This window comes from Narcine bancroftii, chromosome 5, assembly GCF_036971445.1.
Source record: "Narcine bancroftii isolate sNarBan1 chromosome 5, sNarBan1.hap1, whole genome shotgun sequence".
In the NCBI taxonomy this organism is placed as follows: Eukaryota; Metazoa; Chordata; class Chondrichthyes; order Torpediniformes; family Narcinidae; genus Narcine; species Narcine bancroftii.
In genome coordinates this window covers 62,870,822-62,889,451 of record NC_091473.1, presented here as the reverse complement: position 1 = coordinate 62,889,451, position 18,630 = coordinate 62,870,822, and the positions used below count along the sequence as shown (strand labels likewise).

The 18,630-nt window shown below is 39.8% G+C and overlaps 1 protein-coding gene across 9 annotated transcripts in view; it reads left to right on the top strand.

Annotated features, from left to right (window-relative positions):
* LOC138763443 (xenotropic and polytropic retrovirus receptor 1 homolog) overlaps positions 1 to 15,912 on the top strand; it is a 379,170-nt gene extending 363,258 nt beyond the window's left edge. For 7 of the 9 annotated variants that reach the window (XM_069937588.1, XM_069937589.1, XM_069937592.1 and 4 more), the window contains one exon: positions 271 to 7,639. In XM_069937588.1, coding sequence (XP_069793689.1) covers positions 271 to 473 — 203 coding nt within the window. In that variant the 3' untranslated portion in view covers positions 474 to 7,639. Of the gene's footprint in view, positions 1 to 270; positions 11,291 to 12,209; positions 12,388 to 13,546; positions 13,684 to 15,840 lie in introns of those variants that run through there. The other 2 variants (XM_069937590.1, XM_069937587.1) reach the window with 2 other exon arrangements.
* Positions 15,913 to 18,630: the final 2,718 nt, after the last annotated feature.

Here is an 18,630-nt window from a genome sequence, read left to right as displayed (position 1 = left end):
TTTAATGTGGTGTGTTGTTGAGGGTGAGCCATCCTGTTACTTACGCCAATGAATAGCTATATATATCAGGTTTAGAATTCACCTATAATGTGTGCCACAGCGACAGCTCATAATGAAGAAGTTGTGTAGTGCTCGGTGACCGCTCATCGTGATCTGAATTCATTCCTACTTGATTTTAACAGAGATTTATGTTTTTTTTAAATATAATTGATTTAGCTGGATTGGGACAATCAGAAATTACCTTGTAATAATGACTCTCTTCTGATGTAGTTTTAAGTGGGCTCCATTGTAACAAAAGACATGATGCTTGGGCATGCATGAAGGAGATAAAGGTAAGAGCACATCTGTCGCGGACCTCCATAAGGTGTTGTTCTGTATCAGAGCACAGGCAGATTTGTGGCCCAAGCCTGGTTAAAGAGTGGTGCTGGAGATGCAGGATGTTGTTGTGGAATGAGCAAAACCCACTAATTTGAATAGAACACTGGGTTTGGTTCACTTGGATGCAGATCCGGCAGCCAAATCAGCATCAACTAGCACATACACGGGGCCAGAGTTAAAGAAGTTTATTGGTAAATGAATCAATCATAGAATAATGCCAAAAAAATTCCAAATCTCATTCATCACCAGATTTCACAATATTCACCCATATTTTGATTTGTAGGAGTAGCTTACCTTTGTACAGAATTTCACTTTTCTGTTGCCTTCTGTTAATAAAGTGCATGAAAAATGGGTGCAATTCAGTTACAGTTTAACTGCTACAAAATAAGAAGGGTAAATAGGTCTAACCCTGGTGTGAGGTTAAATGAACCTTAGAGGGAGGTGCCTCAGGAAGCAGGTCTCGCACAGTTTGACGGTTCAAACACAGGCAGCCTCTGCTGCTCCTTTTGCATTGTAGCACTGCTTCTAGTGAAAGCTCTTTCGTGATAAAGTCAGTCCCCATCATGAGCAGATCTCATTTGAAACAGCAGAGGCAATCGCAGTGGAGGATGTGGCCTTTCAGTTCTGAGCCAAACTTTCTATTGCTCAACAGCTCAGAGTGTTCAAATTGGCACAGGCAGAAGTTCCAACAAAGGATGGAGAGGACAGAGATATAAGGGAGCTTTTACTGGTTTTGGTAGGGTGCTGGGTCGCCCTCATGAGACCTGCATTGCAAGAGTTGAGTTAGGACAAAGCAATTCTGAGAGTCAGTTCAGAATTATTAAACAGAAAAGGCTGAAAACACTCAGCTTCTGTGGAAAGAGAAATGACTTTGACCTAAAACATTAACTGTTTCTCTCCCCACAGACCTGCTGTTTCTAGCATTTTCTGTTTTTATTTCGGGCTTCCAGCATCTGCAGTCTTCTTGATATTCTTCTATTGTATGTCCTTGATTGATAGCAATTTGGATTCAGTTCTCTTTCACAGCCTAATTACATATGAAACCCAAATTAAAGTAAAAAGCTAAAACAACATGAATGTCAAGACCATCCCAGAAGGCTGAATAATGTTTAGATCTTTTCTTCTGTGATCATTCTCTATCGGGTTAGATATGGCCAAGAGGAATTGTGATGTAGAATGAATAGCTCACAAACACATGACAATATATTGGTCGTGTTTTATTCTGAATTTGATTTTAAGAGGCTTCCTTTTCTTCCCACCCAAGGCTAAAAGAAACACCAACCAAACCTTGCAACCTCAGCAGTTGAAATCAAAGCCTGAGCGTAGCTGATGTGGGCAGTGCAGCAGCCAGCACAGTATGTGCTAGTCTCATTACTAGTGTAACATTTGAGTGAGCACTTGGATTCCTGTTTTGTTGCTTTACTTGTTCTTCACTGAAATGGGAAAGCTGCAGATGAGAGAGTTAAGCTGTTCCGTTGTCTCTTCTTCACAGCGACACAAACACCAACTCTTGTAGAAGGGTTACATTTTTGGAAGCTTTTTAAACAAGATCATGCTTCAATTAATCCTTCTTTTCACTGTGAGCAAAGGCTCATACATTAAAGAAATAGCAGTGCTTTATGTATACACTTGCAGCAGATGCTGGCACAGAACTGATAAAAATCTGAACCACTGAATCTGTCCAAACCAAGCCTAGACCTTGTGCAGAGAGAGCAGGGAAAATTGAGAAAATTCGATACAAATCAAAATACAAAATCAAATGCAACAACATTGGTGCAGAGAGAGGAACTTCACTGACTAGAGTCTGAGCTATTCTAGAGTGTGCACTTTCTGGCTGTGACAGTGATGTCACATGTTTCCTTTGGAAGTGATGATGTCTGCCTGTGTCCTCTGGAAGCTGTGCGATGATGTCTGCCTGTCTCCTCTGGAAGCTGTGCGATGATGTCTGCCTGTCTCCTCTGGAAGCTGTGCGATGATGTCTGCCTGTCTCCTCTGGAAGCTGTGCGATGATGTCTGCCTGTCTCCTCTGGAAGCTGTGCGATGATGTCTGCCTGTCTCCTCTGGAAGCTGTGCGATGATATCTGCCTGTCTCCTCTGGAAGCTGTGCGATGATGTCTGCTCTGGAAGCTGTGCGATGATGTCTGCCTGTGTCCTCTGGAAGCTGTGCGATGATGTCTGCCTGTCTCCTCTGGAAGCTGTGCGATGATGTCTGTCTGTCTCCTCTGGAAGCTGTGCGATGATGTCTGCCTGTCTCCTCTGGAAGCTGTGCAATGATGTCTGCCTGTCTCCTCTGGAAGCTGTGCGATGATGTCTGCCTGTCTCCTCTGGAAGCTGTGTGATGATGTCTGCTCTGGAAGCTGTGCAATGATGTCTGCCTGTCTCCTCTGGAAGCTGTGCGATGATGTCTGCCTGTGTCCTCTGGAAGCTGTGCGATGATGTCTGCCTGTCTCCTCTGGAAGCTGTGCAATGATGTCTGCCTGTCTCCTCTGGAAGCTGTGCGATGATGTCTGCTCTGGAAGCTGTGCGATGATGTCTGCTCTGGAAGCTGTGCGATGATGTCTGCTCTGGAAGCTGTGCGATGATGTCTGCTCTGGAAGCTGTGCGATGATGTCTGCCTGTCTCCTCTGGAAGCTGTGCGATGATGTCTGCTCTGGAAGCAGTGCGATGATGTCTGCCTGTGTCCTCTGGAAGCTGTGCGATGATGTCTGCCTGTGTCCTCTGGAAGCTGTGCGATGATGTCTGCCTGTCTCCTCTGGAAGCTGTGCGATGATGTCTGCCTGTCTCCTCTGGAAGCTGTGCGATGATGTTTGCCTGTCTCCTCTGGAAGCTGTGCGATGATGTCTGCCTGTCTCCTCTGGAAGCTGTGCGATGATGTCTGTCTGTCTCCTCTGGAAGCTGTGCGATGATGTCTGCCTGTGTCCTCTGGAAGCTGTGCGATGATGTCTGCCTGTCTCCTCTGGAAGCTGTGCGATGATGTTTGCCTGTCTCCTCTGGAAGCTGTGCGATGATGTCTGCCTGTCTCCTCTGGAAGCTGTGCGATTATATCTGCCTGTCTCCTCTGGGAGCTGTGCTCCATTTCACAACAATACTGCAGGTGATCAATGGCTCCTTTAACCTGACAGTAGTATTGAAGGCATCCAGTTCTATGGCCAGAGAGCAGATCACTGCTCTACTTCTCTTGACTCCATGAAATCATCTACAGTCAATAGTTAATGCACTCCCCATCAACCAGAACGGAATGGTTGCTATCAGTCAATACACACTGGGAAAGTCTAGAAAGGGTGAGGGTGATTGGATGCATGTGATGAATCAGTCTTTATCTGTTATTTCTAGAAGGTTATTCCAACTGTGAAATTACTCTTACATTTAGTCTACAACCCCCTTGGTCCCTGCTGCAGATGGCAGGATGAGAGTGGGGCATCGTAACCCTGGCCTCAGTTTTGATGATGGCTCTCTCCAAGTAAAGATCTAAAGAAGCTTTTCTAAACACCATCCTTCTGCATTAATTTGCTCCTCCTTCTTCAGCAACCATTGAATGTCCATGAGTTGCACAGGTGCATTAGACACAAATGTGGCCATATTCCAGGCCTACCAATGCAGTAGAACATCACTTTGAGAAGAAAATCAATGTCTTTGGTTAATGACGCCACAAGTTTGATATATTCCTTACAGTGCTGTCATACTGTATTCAGATAACGAAACATTAATTTGTTTAATCTTGTCGGCCAAAATATAACTTCTCTAAATGATCACCATATTTTCAGCTATTTAGCTCATAATAAATAAATAAGTGGATAATCATTGGTGATTTGAAGTGCCATAAACTGAGTTATGGTGTGTGTTCCTCCTCTGCAATCCCAACCTAATTCCCAAAGGTAAGCTTTTGTCAATCTCGGGCATGTCCTAACTCTTTTGCACTTCAAAGAGATGCTACTGAGTCCAACAGGAATTATATGGCACCAAGCTTTGAAAAGCTGATGGGAGTCTTAATTCTCCGCATAGTCAGCATGTCCTGTCACTCACAATAATCCAGTCCATCCTTGATTCCTGACTTGAGGAATAGCTATGATACTTGTACCCAGACAACATGAAGAAAAAAACTCTAGAATCCAACTTAGCTTTATTATTGGTTCAGTGGTTCTGGTTAATCTCGGTCCATTAACTTGTCTAGTTCTTAGCACATATTGTTAGCTCATGTTTAGTTTCAAAACATTGGTCAAGAATGCCCCAACAAGCCCACCTTGCAGTTTACCTCAGCCACAAGTGTGCATCCATGTCCCTAGCCTGGACTAATACAACTGTCTTTCAATTATTGTTTTTCTTCAAATATGTTATCTCTTTATACCTGGTGAAAATTATTTATGTGCATCAAAGCAATATTGAGTAGTTGTAGTTTCCAACCAGCAGCAGAATGGAGCATTGTGCAGTTGTTTTATTTGGTGTTTGAATAATGTGCAGGCTCTAAATGTATGATCGCATGTTCATTTCTTAACACAGAGAAGTGAAGATAGGTAGGGACTGAGCAGCTTCATTCACCTGATGAGGGCAGCACTGGGCATCAAGAGCTTGGGTTCAGCCTGCCAGAGGTGCACTTGGATTTAGAGCATCAGGGGTCACCCACTTTGCCCACGAGGCTAAAATAAGTTTTAAGGCTTGGCATTAGCCCTGTTTCAAACTACAGGCAACACTTTTAGTAGTGGTTAATTAGGAGGTAAAGAGACCACATTTCTTAAAAGGACAAATTAAGAGGTATGGGAATGTGCTGCGCTATCTCCCGACCCTGCTCTTGTTCACGCATTCCCTTGTCTATACTCAGATGTAAATATCAATGACCGTTGACGTGTGTATACCAAGCATGTCTCCTCATGTCCTCCTAGCTTTTCCACATCTCATCCAACACCAATAGCACGGCTGTATTAGGAAATGGACTACGCCATCCAAGTTAGGTTATGAGTGATGAAGGTAGTTAATGCCTTGTGCCATTGAAGAGTTGGTTCCTCTAGCTACCAGCTTGATCCTAAAACAGTCTTTGTAACAAATTGGATTCATCCTTTTTGCAGAAGAATGTCCCTCCAAACATGTTTGAAATGCTATTGGCGCACTCTTGGTAGAAATAACTCCACTTTTTAAATAGATTTATTTTGGGTCATTTGCAGTATTTTTTGTTAGATTGAAAGATTCACAACAGGGATCTTCGTGCTGCTCAAATAATTGAGTTCCCATGGGATTAGAGCATCTCGTGATGCCACTTCTGAATAAGTACAAATCAAAAACTAACAGACCAAGTGGCACTGCCGTCTTTGGTTGTACCCAATCTGTGAAATTTAATACATTTTGTGAGAAAAATGTTAGGTTAAACTAATACATTTGGCCTCTCTTTTCAATATCTTAATATTTAATTTGATCAGATGAGAAATTAAATCATTCTGATCTTTGGTCAATGTCAAAATATTTAGAATGCTAAATAAAAAATTCCGTAAATACACAGCAGCTGGAGTGAGTGCAAAACAGGATTAATGTTTCAGGCTCACGTCCTTTCATCATCTTGCTCATCGACCTGAAATGTTCATTCTCTCTACGAACACTTGCCTCACCAACTGAAAAATACAGCAGTTTCTGTTTTTATTTTAGATTTCCAGCACCTTTTGTTTTTTTCTTCAATCAGTTAGACTATAGCGTCCAAACTAACTGGTCTCATTCAATCGAGTCAGTTTATTTTTAGGTGCCCTATTGCTTTCTTGATACCAAAGTTAATGGTCCAAGTATTTATCAATGCTCAGCAGAGTTAGTTCCTCTCGTACGTTACAAATTTGGTGATATTCCAAAATTATTTGGATTCAAGCAGTTTTGGAATATCTTGAATCTGTAAATGACAGTTTACAACGGTCTTATTTGCTAACAATTCTGGATTGAATGTGATTCTGGAACACCTCTAAATCTCTGCTGACCACTGCTCACATACTCTTGTAATTGCTGATCATTGCTGTTCCCTTTGTATTGGACAAGCAACCTATCATGTCCGCAGTTGTTGGATGTCTGTGGAGGTTCCTTTTCTTCAGGACGAACTGCAGCATCACATGCTTTGACACATCGTGTCGAAAATTCACACAGGGATTTAATTTCCCCCTATCTGGATTGTTGTCCATCTTTTAACACACTAATAAAGCACAGGCAATTAAATACCATTGCATTCAGAAAATACCTTAACTGGAGGGGGGAGCCAATCATTAAATGTTATGTTTCTGCTCCATTCACTAAAGTTTTTTTTAAAAAAATCAACAACATTTAATAAGCACCCATCCTTTACATGTCAAATTGTTTTCAGATTTCTATTATGACAGCATGTAGAAATCTTTAAACAGAGACATAAAAATCAAATAAGTCAATAAAACAATGCACAGAACTGACATGCTGGTAAGGGGATGGTGACTATTTAATGTTTATTTTAAATGATTTTTTTCCTGTCATTTCAGATTTAGATCAAGTTGCTATATTTTCCAGGGCAGACAGGTACATCCGCTCAAGGCAACACATTTGAAATGTAACTTTTCACTATGGGTTGAGTGATTCCCTAGTTCCTTGGGTTGTAGCCCTGTGATTGGGTTTCAAGGTCACTACATTCTAGAACAGTTTGGTTTCCACAGACCAAAGTTCAGAGCCCACGCAGTGAACAGATGCAAATCCACCAATGCATCAGTTCTTTATAGCTTTTTTTTATATCTACATGTAAGTATATTTGTATTCTTGGATATTTTGTCCCATTTCGAAAGGACACTTTTATGTTTGACATGTACAGTAGCTTTTACCTGCCCACAGTACATTGGTAGTATGATGCTTACAAGTTCTGTTAATTGAATGAAGTCAATGTGGAATGTGATTAGTCCTATGTTGGTGCTCTCTTTTCTTGCTCCTCTCACTGCTGCTGACTAGTTGCTTGCAATTCCATAATGTAAAAGCCAAGCTTGCAAAGCGGTCCTTGTAGTCTGTGGCGTGCTCTGTGGACAGTGCATCTTGTGATAATTGATGTATGTGGAAGATAGATGCTCAATAGATTTCTGTGGTTTAAGTGTGGATCTTGGAGAAGGATGCCTTTTTTCCATCTCCCTTTAATGGAATCGTTTGTAAAATGGTGACTGGTTTTTCTGCGCTGTATTCTGATGGTACCTGGTGATCTCAAGTTGTATTTCTGTATGCACCACAATCTTGTATTGTTTAGTTTAATAAACAACTTTGTTTTTCTTTTTATGGGGAACATTTGAAATATACAACTCCATTTTCTTTTTCTTTACTACATTCTGCATTTCTTTGATGTGATTTTGACCTTTTACCTCATTTAAAAGGTATCCAACATTGGCATTGTTTTGGTCAAGATGTAATGTTTTGGTGCTGTAGTGAATGTACTGACACTTCTATAAGAACAGTGAACCCAGCAGACTCTTCAACAAATTCCCTTCACTACTTGTTTCTACCTTGCCATTGAGCTCCAATTACCAAAATTGGCAAACTCAATAAGACCACTGATATTCTTCTCTGCCCTATCATGCTGGCAGTGGAGGGATAGGGTTCGGCTGGGCTACTGTGACTAAGGTCTACTGTGCATCTGGAAAGGGAATCAAACATGGGCAACCACTGCTGAAAATTACTTGGTTTGAGATCAGCTATTCAAATTCCAGTCCATTTAAAGAATCTTGAGGGCCCTGGAGAAAGAGGAACCAGATCTTAATGAAAAAAAAATCACAAACCCTATATATCAGAATATTGACAAGCAGTTCTCAAATTGACTGATGCAAGGTCTCGATCCAATACATTGGCAATTCCTTCTCCCTCAACAGATACTGTTCAACCTGCTGAATTTCTCCAGCAGATTGTTGCTCCAGATTCTAGCATCTGCAATCTCCTGTGTCTCAAATTACCCAAATTTGCAACACGGAAGAAGGTGCTCTGCCTGTGGTGGCTTATCGTCAAACAACTGTCCCATCAACCCATTCTTCCACTCCTCGTAACTCTTGAATCGAGTTGAATTGTAAATGTTTGGAACCTTGTCATCAAAATACCCTCGTATTTGGAATGGATCTTTTAATGGCCCCATTGGTAAAAGCCAGTGCTGCTTCAATGTTAGGTAGGTTAGGCACTCATTTAAGTTATTGGTAAAGACCTGGTTCTAACAGTTCAAGCAATGTGATCAACTTCAGGGGAATCTGCTCATTCGCGCTCTCTGCTGGAAGGTCGCGTGTGCGAAGACAGCATCAGATGTCTCTGATCACCATCTCGGCTCCCTCATTCACAAAACATGGGAAAAACCTGTGCCTTTAGGAGAATTTTCTGAAAAGATCAAATCGCCTATTCATCCTTTAAAGCTGTCATTAAACAAAATATGAATGATATTGCATTCAACTCTGACATTTAAGCTTCCAATGGCCAAAGTGGATCCAAGTACCCTTATTACATCTATGATTTGATATAATCAAATGCCAGCTCGATATGGCAACCCCAACTGAACAATGTTGCTAGCCCATTCCCAGTGACAAAACATAAACCTAACATTAACAAAACCTGCTCCCTCTGGCCACCTGTTATGCTGTAGGTTAGATAAGCCACTTGGCTTTAGCCTGGTGCAAGTTCTGGAGTTGCAGATACACTGTCACCACTGTTGGCTTTGTCTGCTTCCAAAAGTTAAGTGCGCCTCAGTACCTTGAGATAATGTGGCCTCTAAAAGTGGCAGCCTTCGATCTGTGCCATTTACTTGCCAGACTTGGAGTTGTATACTGCAGGTGTTCCTCTTGTTATCAGAATATCTTGATCTTTTAAATAGCATATTTATCCCCTCCCAATGTTGTTTTTCCAAACTAATACAGTGAAACACAAAGTCTTCAGATGCTATGATTGTAGTGAAAAAACAGAAATGCTGGAGGAACTCAGCAGGTCTCGCAGAAAATTGGCAAGGTTACAATGTAAACATACTCATTTGGGGTTCTATAGTACTGCTGTCATCAGTGTTTGTTCAGAAGTATCAATGAACGGTGATCAGTATTGACTCTAGTATATGCCAATCGATATTAAGACCACTTAGCTCCTGTTGGTTTGATGTTAGATGATACTTGTGTGAACTTTCCTCTTCCATTTAACCCTTGAAAATTAAGATGTTTTTCTTTTGCGGTCTGCCTATATGTTCTCCTATGTGGTACTAGAAGTTTGGAGTGATTGTGTTTGAGTTTTAGTGATAAACAATCAGAGATTACGTAAGATGTCAGAATATGATCATTGTTTCACTGTTGATGATGATCTTTTTCTCCTTCACAGGGAGATGAACAGCGAGGAATATACATTTCCTCCAATTAAACGGTTGTAAAAGTTTGCCACAAAGTAGAGATGGCCATGATGTTTTTTTTTAATCACAGCGTTCTGACATTCCACTTTCTGTTCCTGCTGCTGCTTGTTTTAAATAAGATTTGATCGGATGTCATTTGTGTTTATTTAATCAGTTGCTCGTTAATGGCCTGGGCTGGCCATCCATCTGACCATAATCTTCTACCTCTATCTCAGAAGTGTTTGTGACAGTTGAAGAGGTTTTGGTTTTAATCTCGGTGTTAACCCTTGTGAAATGTTTATATTGTACCATCTCTATGTCTTATTCTGCTAAACCAGACTTTTACCATCGTTATTTGCCCTTAATTCTGAAATAAATCTTAACTCTGAATGGGGAATTGAAATAATTGGCCCAGTGATGCATAATTAGGAAAGGGTCGTATTTGTATCTCAACAAATACTATGAAAGAATTGGATTTCATGTGTGCTCTAGACAGGAGAAATTCCCATCACCACCCAAACATTATGCAAATGATTGAATAGCTGCTCTTTGTAGATATCCCGTTGGACTGCAGTGCAGGAGAAGCGGTAAGTTAAAGAGCACTGAGCAAATCTGCTTGAAAAGACAGTTAAAGTGAGGAAATCAGGTATGGCGTTTTCCATTTGGTGAGTGAGATGAAGCGAAAAATCTGCGTGTTCTGTTGTCATAGAAACAGGCCTTCAGCCCCCGACCGTATTAGGTTCATATCCTTCTGTTCTTTGCATGTGTCAGTGTCCGTCCAAATGCCTCATAGAGGTGGGGTTGTATTCGATTTCTCCACTATCTCCACTGGCCGAGTTCCAGATATCAACCACTCTTTGTTAATAAAAACTTATCCCTCAGATACCCTTTAAATCACTTTAAACCTGTGTCCTCTTGTTTTTGACACTACTACTATGTGAAAAAGATTTTGACCATCTCCACCTCATAATGTTATCAATCACAATTAAGTTACCAGTGAAAATAAGACCATCTTGTCCAATCTCAATCTCACCCCATAACTAAAGTTGCAACATAATGTTTAAGCTCTTATAGAGCATAGAACATCACAGGCCCTTCAGCCCATGATGTAGAGCTGACCTATGTAAATCTACTCCACAACAATTGAATCCATTTTATTTGAGGTAAATAGACAGACTACAAACATGGTGGAAACTTAGACTGCCCAAACCACCCGGAATTGTGATGTTTTGAAAACAGTGTGAAATAATAATGGATTGTTGTCCAATCAATGACCTTGCACCAGTTACAGCGATGAAACCCAATGTCATGCACATCCTGTGAACTCTGGTTATACATTTGCTTCGAATTGCTGTGCCCACACCACAAGTGGAAATCATATTCAGCCCAATCATCACGTGAAAAAGACCCTCCTTGCGAATGTGTATTTTGTTTCTTTGCACCACCTCTAGGATTTAAGATGTTCCATTATTTAGAGTGACTCCAAAAACTGATCTCACAGAAGATTAATGAGACTTAACAGCTGTTCAAAATTAAGAGTGGTTCATTGTTATATACATAACTACAAAATACAGATGCACTAAAATTCTTGCTGGAGCTAAGCAGGTATGTAAAATACACTAACAATATTTAGTTGTAATTAGTGCAAAAAAGTGTGATGTTCCAAAAGTGCAGACAGATCTTTGGGGGTCCTGGAGTAGTGTGGGATTGATCCAGGATTCAGTAAAAAGGGGTGATCTGCTTTCATTTGGGTAGGTAAAAACAAGAGTATACAAACATAATAGAACTGGGGAAGGAATTAGATGGAAGATAGGAGTGTTTTTTCCATTGGATTGAAAATGTAGAAGAAGCAGATTTCACTGTAGTTTAAAAAAAAAACAATTAAGAATCTCTGTACCAATGGAGAAACATCATGGACTGGAATTAACATTTCCAAAAAGATAGTACAGACATAATAGGTTGAATAGTCTCACCTGTGCCACAATTTACTAATTTCCCTATACTTGCAGTTTTTGAATCTACCACCATTTTTAGAGGGAGCCCAACCTTTGAGGATATCATTTCTTGACTGTTATCTGATGATAGATGAGATTTCCGGTGGAAATGTGAATTTAATTGTAATGGTACCATTCATTGCATTGCTGAGCTCACCACAACACACATGCTGGATCCACCTCAAGCAAGCTGACCTTTCTATAGTTCTTCTCCCCATTTATTTAACAGCCTCAAAGCTTTCTGATCATTTACATGTCTTAGTATCAAGCTAAAGTAATAGGGCTCAAAGCAGATATTTCACCAGGTCCTAATAGAAATGCAGAAATTGGATGCAGCAGTTGTAATTTTCCAAATATGCATACGTTTAGAGAATCAGAGCAAAATATGTTAAACAAAATAGTACCCAGTATTACTGAAAATTTTAATAATTATTAAGAACCTAATACCAAAAAGTTTTCAAAGTCATAATCTGATCAAGTGGGATGGTTTAATAAAGGGAAACCATGCCTAACAAATTTGTGTTCTTTAGGCCTGTGCCCAGTGAGCTACCACAAGGATTAGTGGTGGGATCACAGCTACCTGCAGTATGTTTTGGTGAGTTGATGGAACAAACCACTGTTATGAATTAACAAAGGAACAGCAATGGAAAACTCATCAGACAATGGTAAATTCAAAATAATAGTTTTTATATTAAACTATTAATAACATTTCTTACTTAACTCTAACTTAATTCCCACTGTGCGCAAATGTCAATGTGTCTGTGTCAAAATCCAAACCTTAAGAGTTTGAGCTTGTCTGAAAAGTCCATTTTAAATGTCAGCATCAAATATCTTGTGTTGCTTGAAGATTTTTAAATTGCAGTTCAGAAGTAATTATGAAGCACTTTTAAACATCATGTCTTCAGATCTCTTTAAACCCACGAGTCTTTTGATAGGTTGTCTTTCAGAGAGATATTCTTCATACGAGTGTTTTCACAAGTTTCCCCTTATCTTGTTGGGGTTATGGAACTGTGATCTTCACGATTTCTTTCGTAATCAAGAGCAAAGTGGTCTTACTTACTTTAAAGCCACTTATTTTGAGAATCTCCTACGATAAGGATAATACAATACAGAACAGCATCTCCCTCTCTTTCCAGGGACTACTGATTTACCCATGTCTTTCACAGAATGGTCAATTTCTTCAGTAAGGTTTCAAAATGTTTCTCTGAAATCATGTGACATGACATCACCACTGTTTCAGTTTCATTTCTCCAAAACACAACACTTCACATCCATAAAACCCACTGACCTTATCTCTGTCCAAGAGGTTTAAGTGGTTATGATTCCATAAAGTCTGAGCACGTCACTCAAGGAAGAACTTGTGTAACTACACCGCTGCCAGTGTAATGCTGTGTATAAATCCATTGTCCTGGAATCAGTTAAGACCCACTTCAGTTCCATTACGATCTGGTTCTTCCAGACTCGACAACTCCAAAATGAACACACTCTCTCTCTCTCAGTGCAATGGTGATCCTGTAAATGTGATGTGACCCTGAATATAGCCCACAATTCCCTCACTAAAAATATATTTTACAACTAAAGATTTTAACTTTAAAGATTAATATTACCACAAAATCTGTTACAATTGTGAGTCAGATATGCACATGATACAAGAGTGGGTGAGAAGACATTGTGAAAAACAGTGTTATTCAAAAATTAATCTGCTATGGAAAAATGTGATCATTTTGAGAGCAAGAATAATAAACTATTATTTAAATTTAGTGCAATGAGATGTGGGGAGGTCAGCTTGTACATGAAACATAGGAAGATGGCACCCAGGTACTGCAGGTAATTAGGAAAGAATAAAATGCTATTTCTTATTTTAAAGAGGTATAAAGGCAGGGAAGTCTTACAGCAACTGTATAAGAGGCCATATCGAGAATAGAGTGAACAGTTTTGTATTCCTTAAAGAAGGATGAATTATCATTGGAGACAGTTCAAAAAGATTCACTCAGGTAAACCCAGGTATGTAGTGATCTTATACTGAAATGTTGAACAAATTGTGTTCGTATTCAAAGGAATTTAGAAGAGAGACAATCATGTTGAAACATAGAGACTGTTCAGGGTAAAAACTGAGAGAATGTTTCCCAAGTCCAGATCAGAGGACACCATCTCTCAATAATTCCACAATTTAAGTTTGAATCCTTAGAATTCCTTGTCCAGAGGGCAGTAGGAGTTAAATCTTTAAAAAGAAACAAAGCTGAGATGAATAGATATCACTGGACAACAAAGCTTTATCCCCATAAAGTTTGCATTCTGAAAGAAAATGGGAATAATGAGTTTAAAAAAAACTTCAAATTGAACACAAAGATAATTCCATGTTTGCTGTGTCACGTAGGAAGTTGGAGAAACATTAAATTAACTTTTATTGAATTTAGCATGTTTAATCACATAATGGTGCATTAGTTCAACTGACCTAAAAAATGTTTTGTTTTTGATTTTCATTTGTACTCAGCATCTGATGCCTCTCGAGTCAGTGTCCAACAATAGTCAGCCAGCATAGATGAATTCCAGTTGCCCTTCAATGAATTTATAAAAAAGGTGCCATTTTTGTGGCTCATGTACACAGCTCAAAGCCATGAACAACCCATCAATTTCAGTGCCTGAACACAGTAAATGCCCAGCCAGGCATGCTTGGACTGACCAAAACATCATGCTTTGTAGCCAATATACTGGTAGACTTTAAATATGACAGGAAATTACAAAAATGTTATATCTAAAAAGCATTTTGTGATCAGCAACCCAAAATCCATAAAATAGTTCAGGAATCAAAATCTACATTGTCCAGTGTTTAGAACAAAAAAAAACTAACCACTGGCTGAACTCCGTGAATGAGACTGCATGCCAGGCGGTATAGGGATGGCCGATGTTTTGAGTCAAGTAAGACACTACAACAGGCTGATCTTGTGCATCAAATATTTGCTTAATACAACCATATCAATCTCCGTGACTCAGTATTTCAATTGGCTGGAAAACAATGAGCTTTTGATTGCAGCCAATGAAACAACATAGAGGATAAAAGAATAGAATCATATAAATCAGTCTCTCTGCTGGTTGATTGGTGAGGAAAATGATTTCTATATATAAACTGGCACCCTGTCATCTATGTGGACACCAGCAGGTCAGATTCTGGGCCCAAGAATATCCAACATTTTTTTTGTTTTCACAAGATCAAGTTTCAAAAGCAGACCACGAGGTGCATCAAGTCTATTCCATGACTCTACATGAACCTGAACTATGCTCACACCTAGTTCCAATTTTCAGCCTTTTCCCCTTATCCCATCAAATATATTAAATGTTTACAAAACCAAAAAAAAACCTTTTTCCCTTCCCCCTCCCACAAATACAAAAATATAACTTCACGTACCATCAGAGCTCTCATTTTTTCATGATTCTCTTTCTGGGATATCACATTTCCCTACATATTCCAAAAATGATTGCAACATATTTATGTTTTAAGCTACTTTATTTTCTAAATTGTTAGTGTTACAGCGATATCATGCCAGAATAGTCTTACCCTCACATGCAACCATGTAGAAAGTAAGTTGGTTCCAATTTCAATGTCACACCTAAAGCACATTTCAAATATTTCAGATTTTGATTTATGTAGTTTTTGTGGTGTGAGAAATTATATTGAACCAATCCATATCTCACATTTGTCGTACTATCCAGACACCTATCAGACCAACATTCCTCTGGTATTATAACAGCTAGATCTGACTCCCACCTCTCCCTCGACTTTCACCTTGGAGAACATAATACATCCTAGTTATAAATTTAGGTGTAATTTCCAGTCGAAGCATCCCCTCCATTACTTGAGGGTGGGATCCCATCTCTCTCACAAAATGACCTTAGCTGAAGAAAGCAGTAGAAAGTTCCATTTGAAAAATCATATTTGTTTTAATGGTTCAAAGGATATAAGGAGTCCTTCCTCATACAAAATATTTAGAATTTTATTACCCATATTCATGGGCAGTAATTCATTCTGACACAGTGGTGCTTTTGGTGATATCTCATGCCAAATTTTAATATGTATTAAAGTAGGGTTATCTGGTGTTTTTGTTATTGACATTCCATTTGTAAATAAAATCTTTTGCTGTCCCCCTCCTTCATTATATGTAGTCCCATTTGGATCCTTGAGGGAGAGTTCTCTTCAAAAAAGGATGACAGGAATGGTAAGCTAATGGAAAGTATTCTTAGAGATAAATATAAGTATCTAGAGAGACAGGGTGATCAGGAATACTCAACATGGGTTTGTGTTTGGAAGGTCATGTTTGACAAATCTTGAATTTTTTGAGGAGGTGACTAGGAATGTTGATGAGGGCAGAGCAGTAGATGTTGTCTTTATGGACTTCAGGAAGGCCTTCGATAAGGTTTCACATGGAAATCCTTCCTAAAAGATAAAGTAGCTTTTGCCTTTGTCACTATCTTTGCTGATTTATCCAGGATGGGGGGTGCAATCAAAAATCTCCCCCAACCAGTATATTTTGTCTTCTTTCTATACTGCTTTTAAGAAGACATTTTGTATAAAGGATTTATCATCAAAATTTGGAGCATATATATTCATAAGTGTCCAGGATTCTGCATATATCCATCTATGTGCCATTACAAACCTTCCCACTGGATCAATGGATGTGTCATAGAAACAAAGAAGATAGGAGCAGGAGTAGGTCATTCGACCCTTTGAGCCTGCTTCGCCATTCAACGAGATCATGGCTGATCTTAAAGTTCAGTACTCCGTCCCTGCCTTCTCTCCGTAACCTTTAATACCCTTATACTGAAGAAATATATCTAATTCCCTCTTAAATAGATTTAATGAACCTGCCTCTACTACCCTCTGTGGCAATGAATTCCACAGATTCACCACCCTTTGGGTAAAAAATTCCTCCTCATCTCGGTCCTAAATGGTTTGCCTATTATCCTCAAACCATGGCCCTGGGTTCTGGATTTTCCCATCATTGGAAACATCCCATTTGCATCCATTCTGTCCAGTCCTGTCAGAATTTTATATGTCTCTATGAGATCACCTCTCAATCTTCTAAACTCCAGCGAGTACAATCCCAATTTGCGCAATCTTTCCTCATAAGTCATTCCTGCCATTCCAGGTATCACCTGGTGAATCACCTCTGCACTCCCTCCATTGCAAGAACATCCTTCCTTAGATAAAGTGACCAAAACTGCACACAATACTCCAGGTGTGGTCTCACCAAGGCCTGTACAGCTGCAGTAAGGTATCCTTGTTCCTATACTCAAACCCTCTTGACATGAAGGCCAACATACCATTTGCCTTTTTAACCGCCTGCTGTACCTGCATGCTCGCCTTCAGAGACTAGTGTACAAGTACCCCTAGGTCTCTCTGCACTTCCCCATCTCTTAATCTATTGCCATTCAAATAGTAATCTGCCCTCCGGTTTGTATTACCAAAGTGGATAACCTCACATTTATCCACATTGTAGTGCATTTGCCATGTATCTGTCCAGTCCCTCAATTTATCCAAATCACACTGGAGCTTCCTGACCCCCTCTTCCGTGCACACAACCCCTCCTAGCTTAGTGTCATCTGCAAATTTGGAGATATTACATCCAATCCCCTCATCCAGATCATTAATGTAAATTGTGAACAGCTGGGGTCCCAGTACAGATCTCTGTGGCACCCCACTGGTCACCGCCTGCCACTCAGAAAATGAGCCATTTATCCCAACTCTCTGTTTTCTACTTGCCAGCCAGTTCTCAATCCACATCAATACTTTGCCCCCAATCCCATGAGCCTTGATTTTGGAAGCCAGTCGTTTATGCGGGACCTTATCGAAAGCCTTTTGGAAGTCCAGGTACACCACATCCACTGGCTCTCCCCCATCTATTTTACCTGTCACCATCTCAAAGAATTCCAATAGATTTGTCAAGCACGATTTACCTTTTGTAAATCCACGTTGACTCTGTCCGATCCCTTCTCTGCTAGTCATATGCTCCGCTATTACATCCTTAATAATGGATTCTATCATTTTGCCCACTACTGATGTAAGGCTCACCGGCCAGTAATTCCCCGCTTTTTCTCTACCCCCCTTTTTAAATAGTGGGGTAACATTAGCTACCCTCCAATCCATGGGTACTGATCCTGAGTCTATCGAGTTCTGGAAAATAATTCTTAAAGCATCTGCTATCTGAATGGCCACTTCCTTAAGTACCCTAGGATGTAGATTATCAGGCCCTTGGGATTTATCTGCCTTCAATCCCATCAATTTCCCCAAGACCATGTCCTTAGAGATACTGATTTCTTTCAGTTCCTCCCTTGCATTGTTTCCCAACATCCTTGGGAGGTTATTTGTATCCTCTCTTGTAAAAACAGAACTAAAGTGAGAATTTAATTGCTCTGCCATTTCCTTATTCCCCATTATATATTCCCCTGATTCCGACTGCAAAGGACCTACTCTGGATTTCACCAATCTTTTCCTCTTGACATATTTATAAAAGCTTTTGCAGTCGGTTTTTATATTTGCCGCAAGCTTAATTTTGTAATTTATTTTTGCTCTCTTGATTAATCCCTTTGTCCTCCTTTGGTGCATCTTGAACTGCTCCCAGTCTTCGGTTGTGGTACTTTTTTTGGCCAATTGATATGCTTTCTTTTTGGACCTAATGCTGTCTCTAATTTCCCTTGTTATCCACGGTTGACTCACCTTTTTTGGTTTATTTTTATGCCAAACCGGTATAAACGATTTTTGCAATTTCTCCATTAGATCTGTGAATGCTTTCCATTGTCTATCCACAGTCAACTCCCCCATAAACACCACCCAATCAATCTTACTCAACTCCCATCTCATACCATCATAATTCCCTTTATTTAAATTCAGGACCTTAGTCTCGGTTTTAATTTCATCACTCTCCATGTCGAGTGAGAATTCGATCATATTGTGAT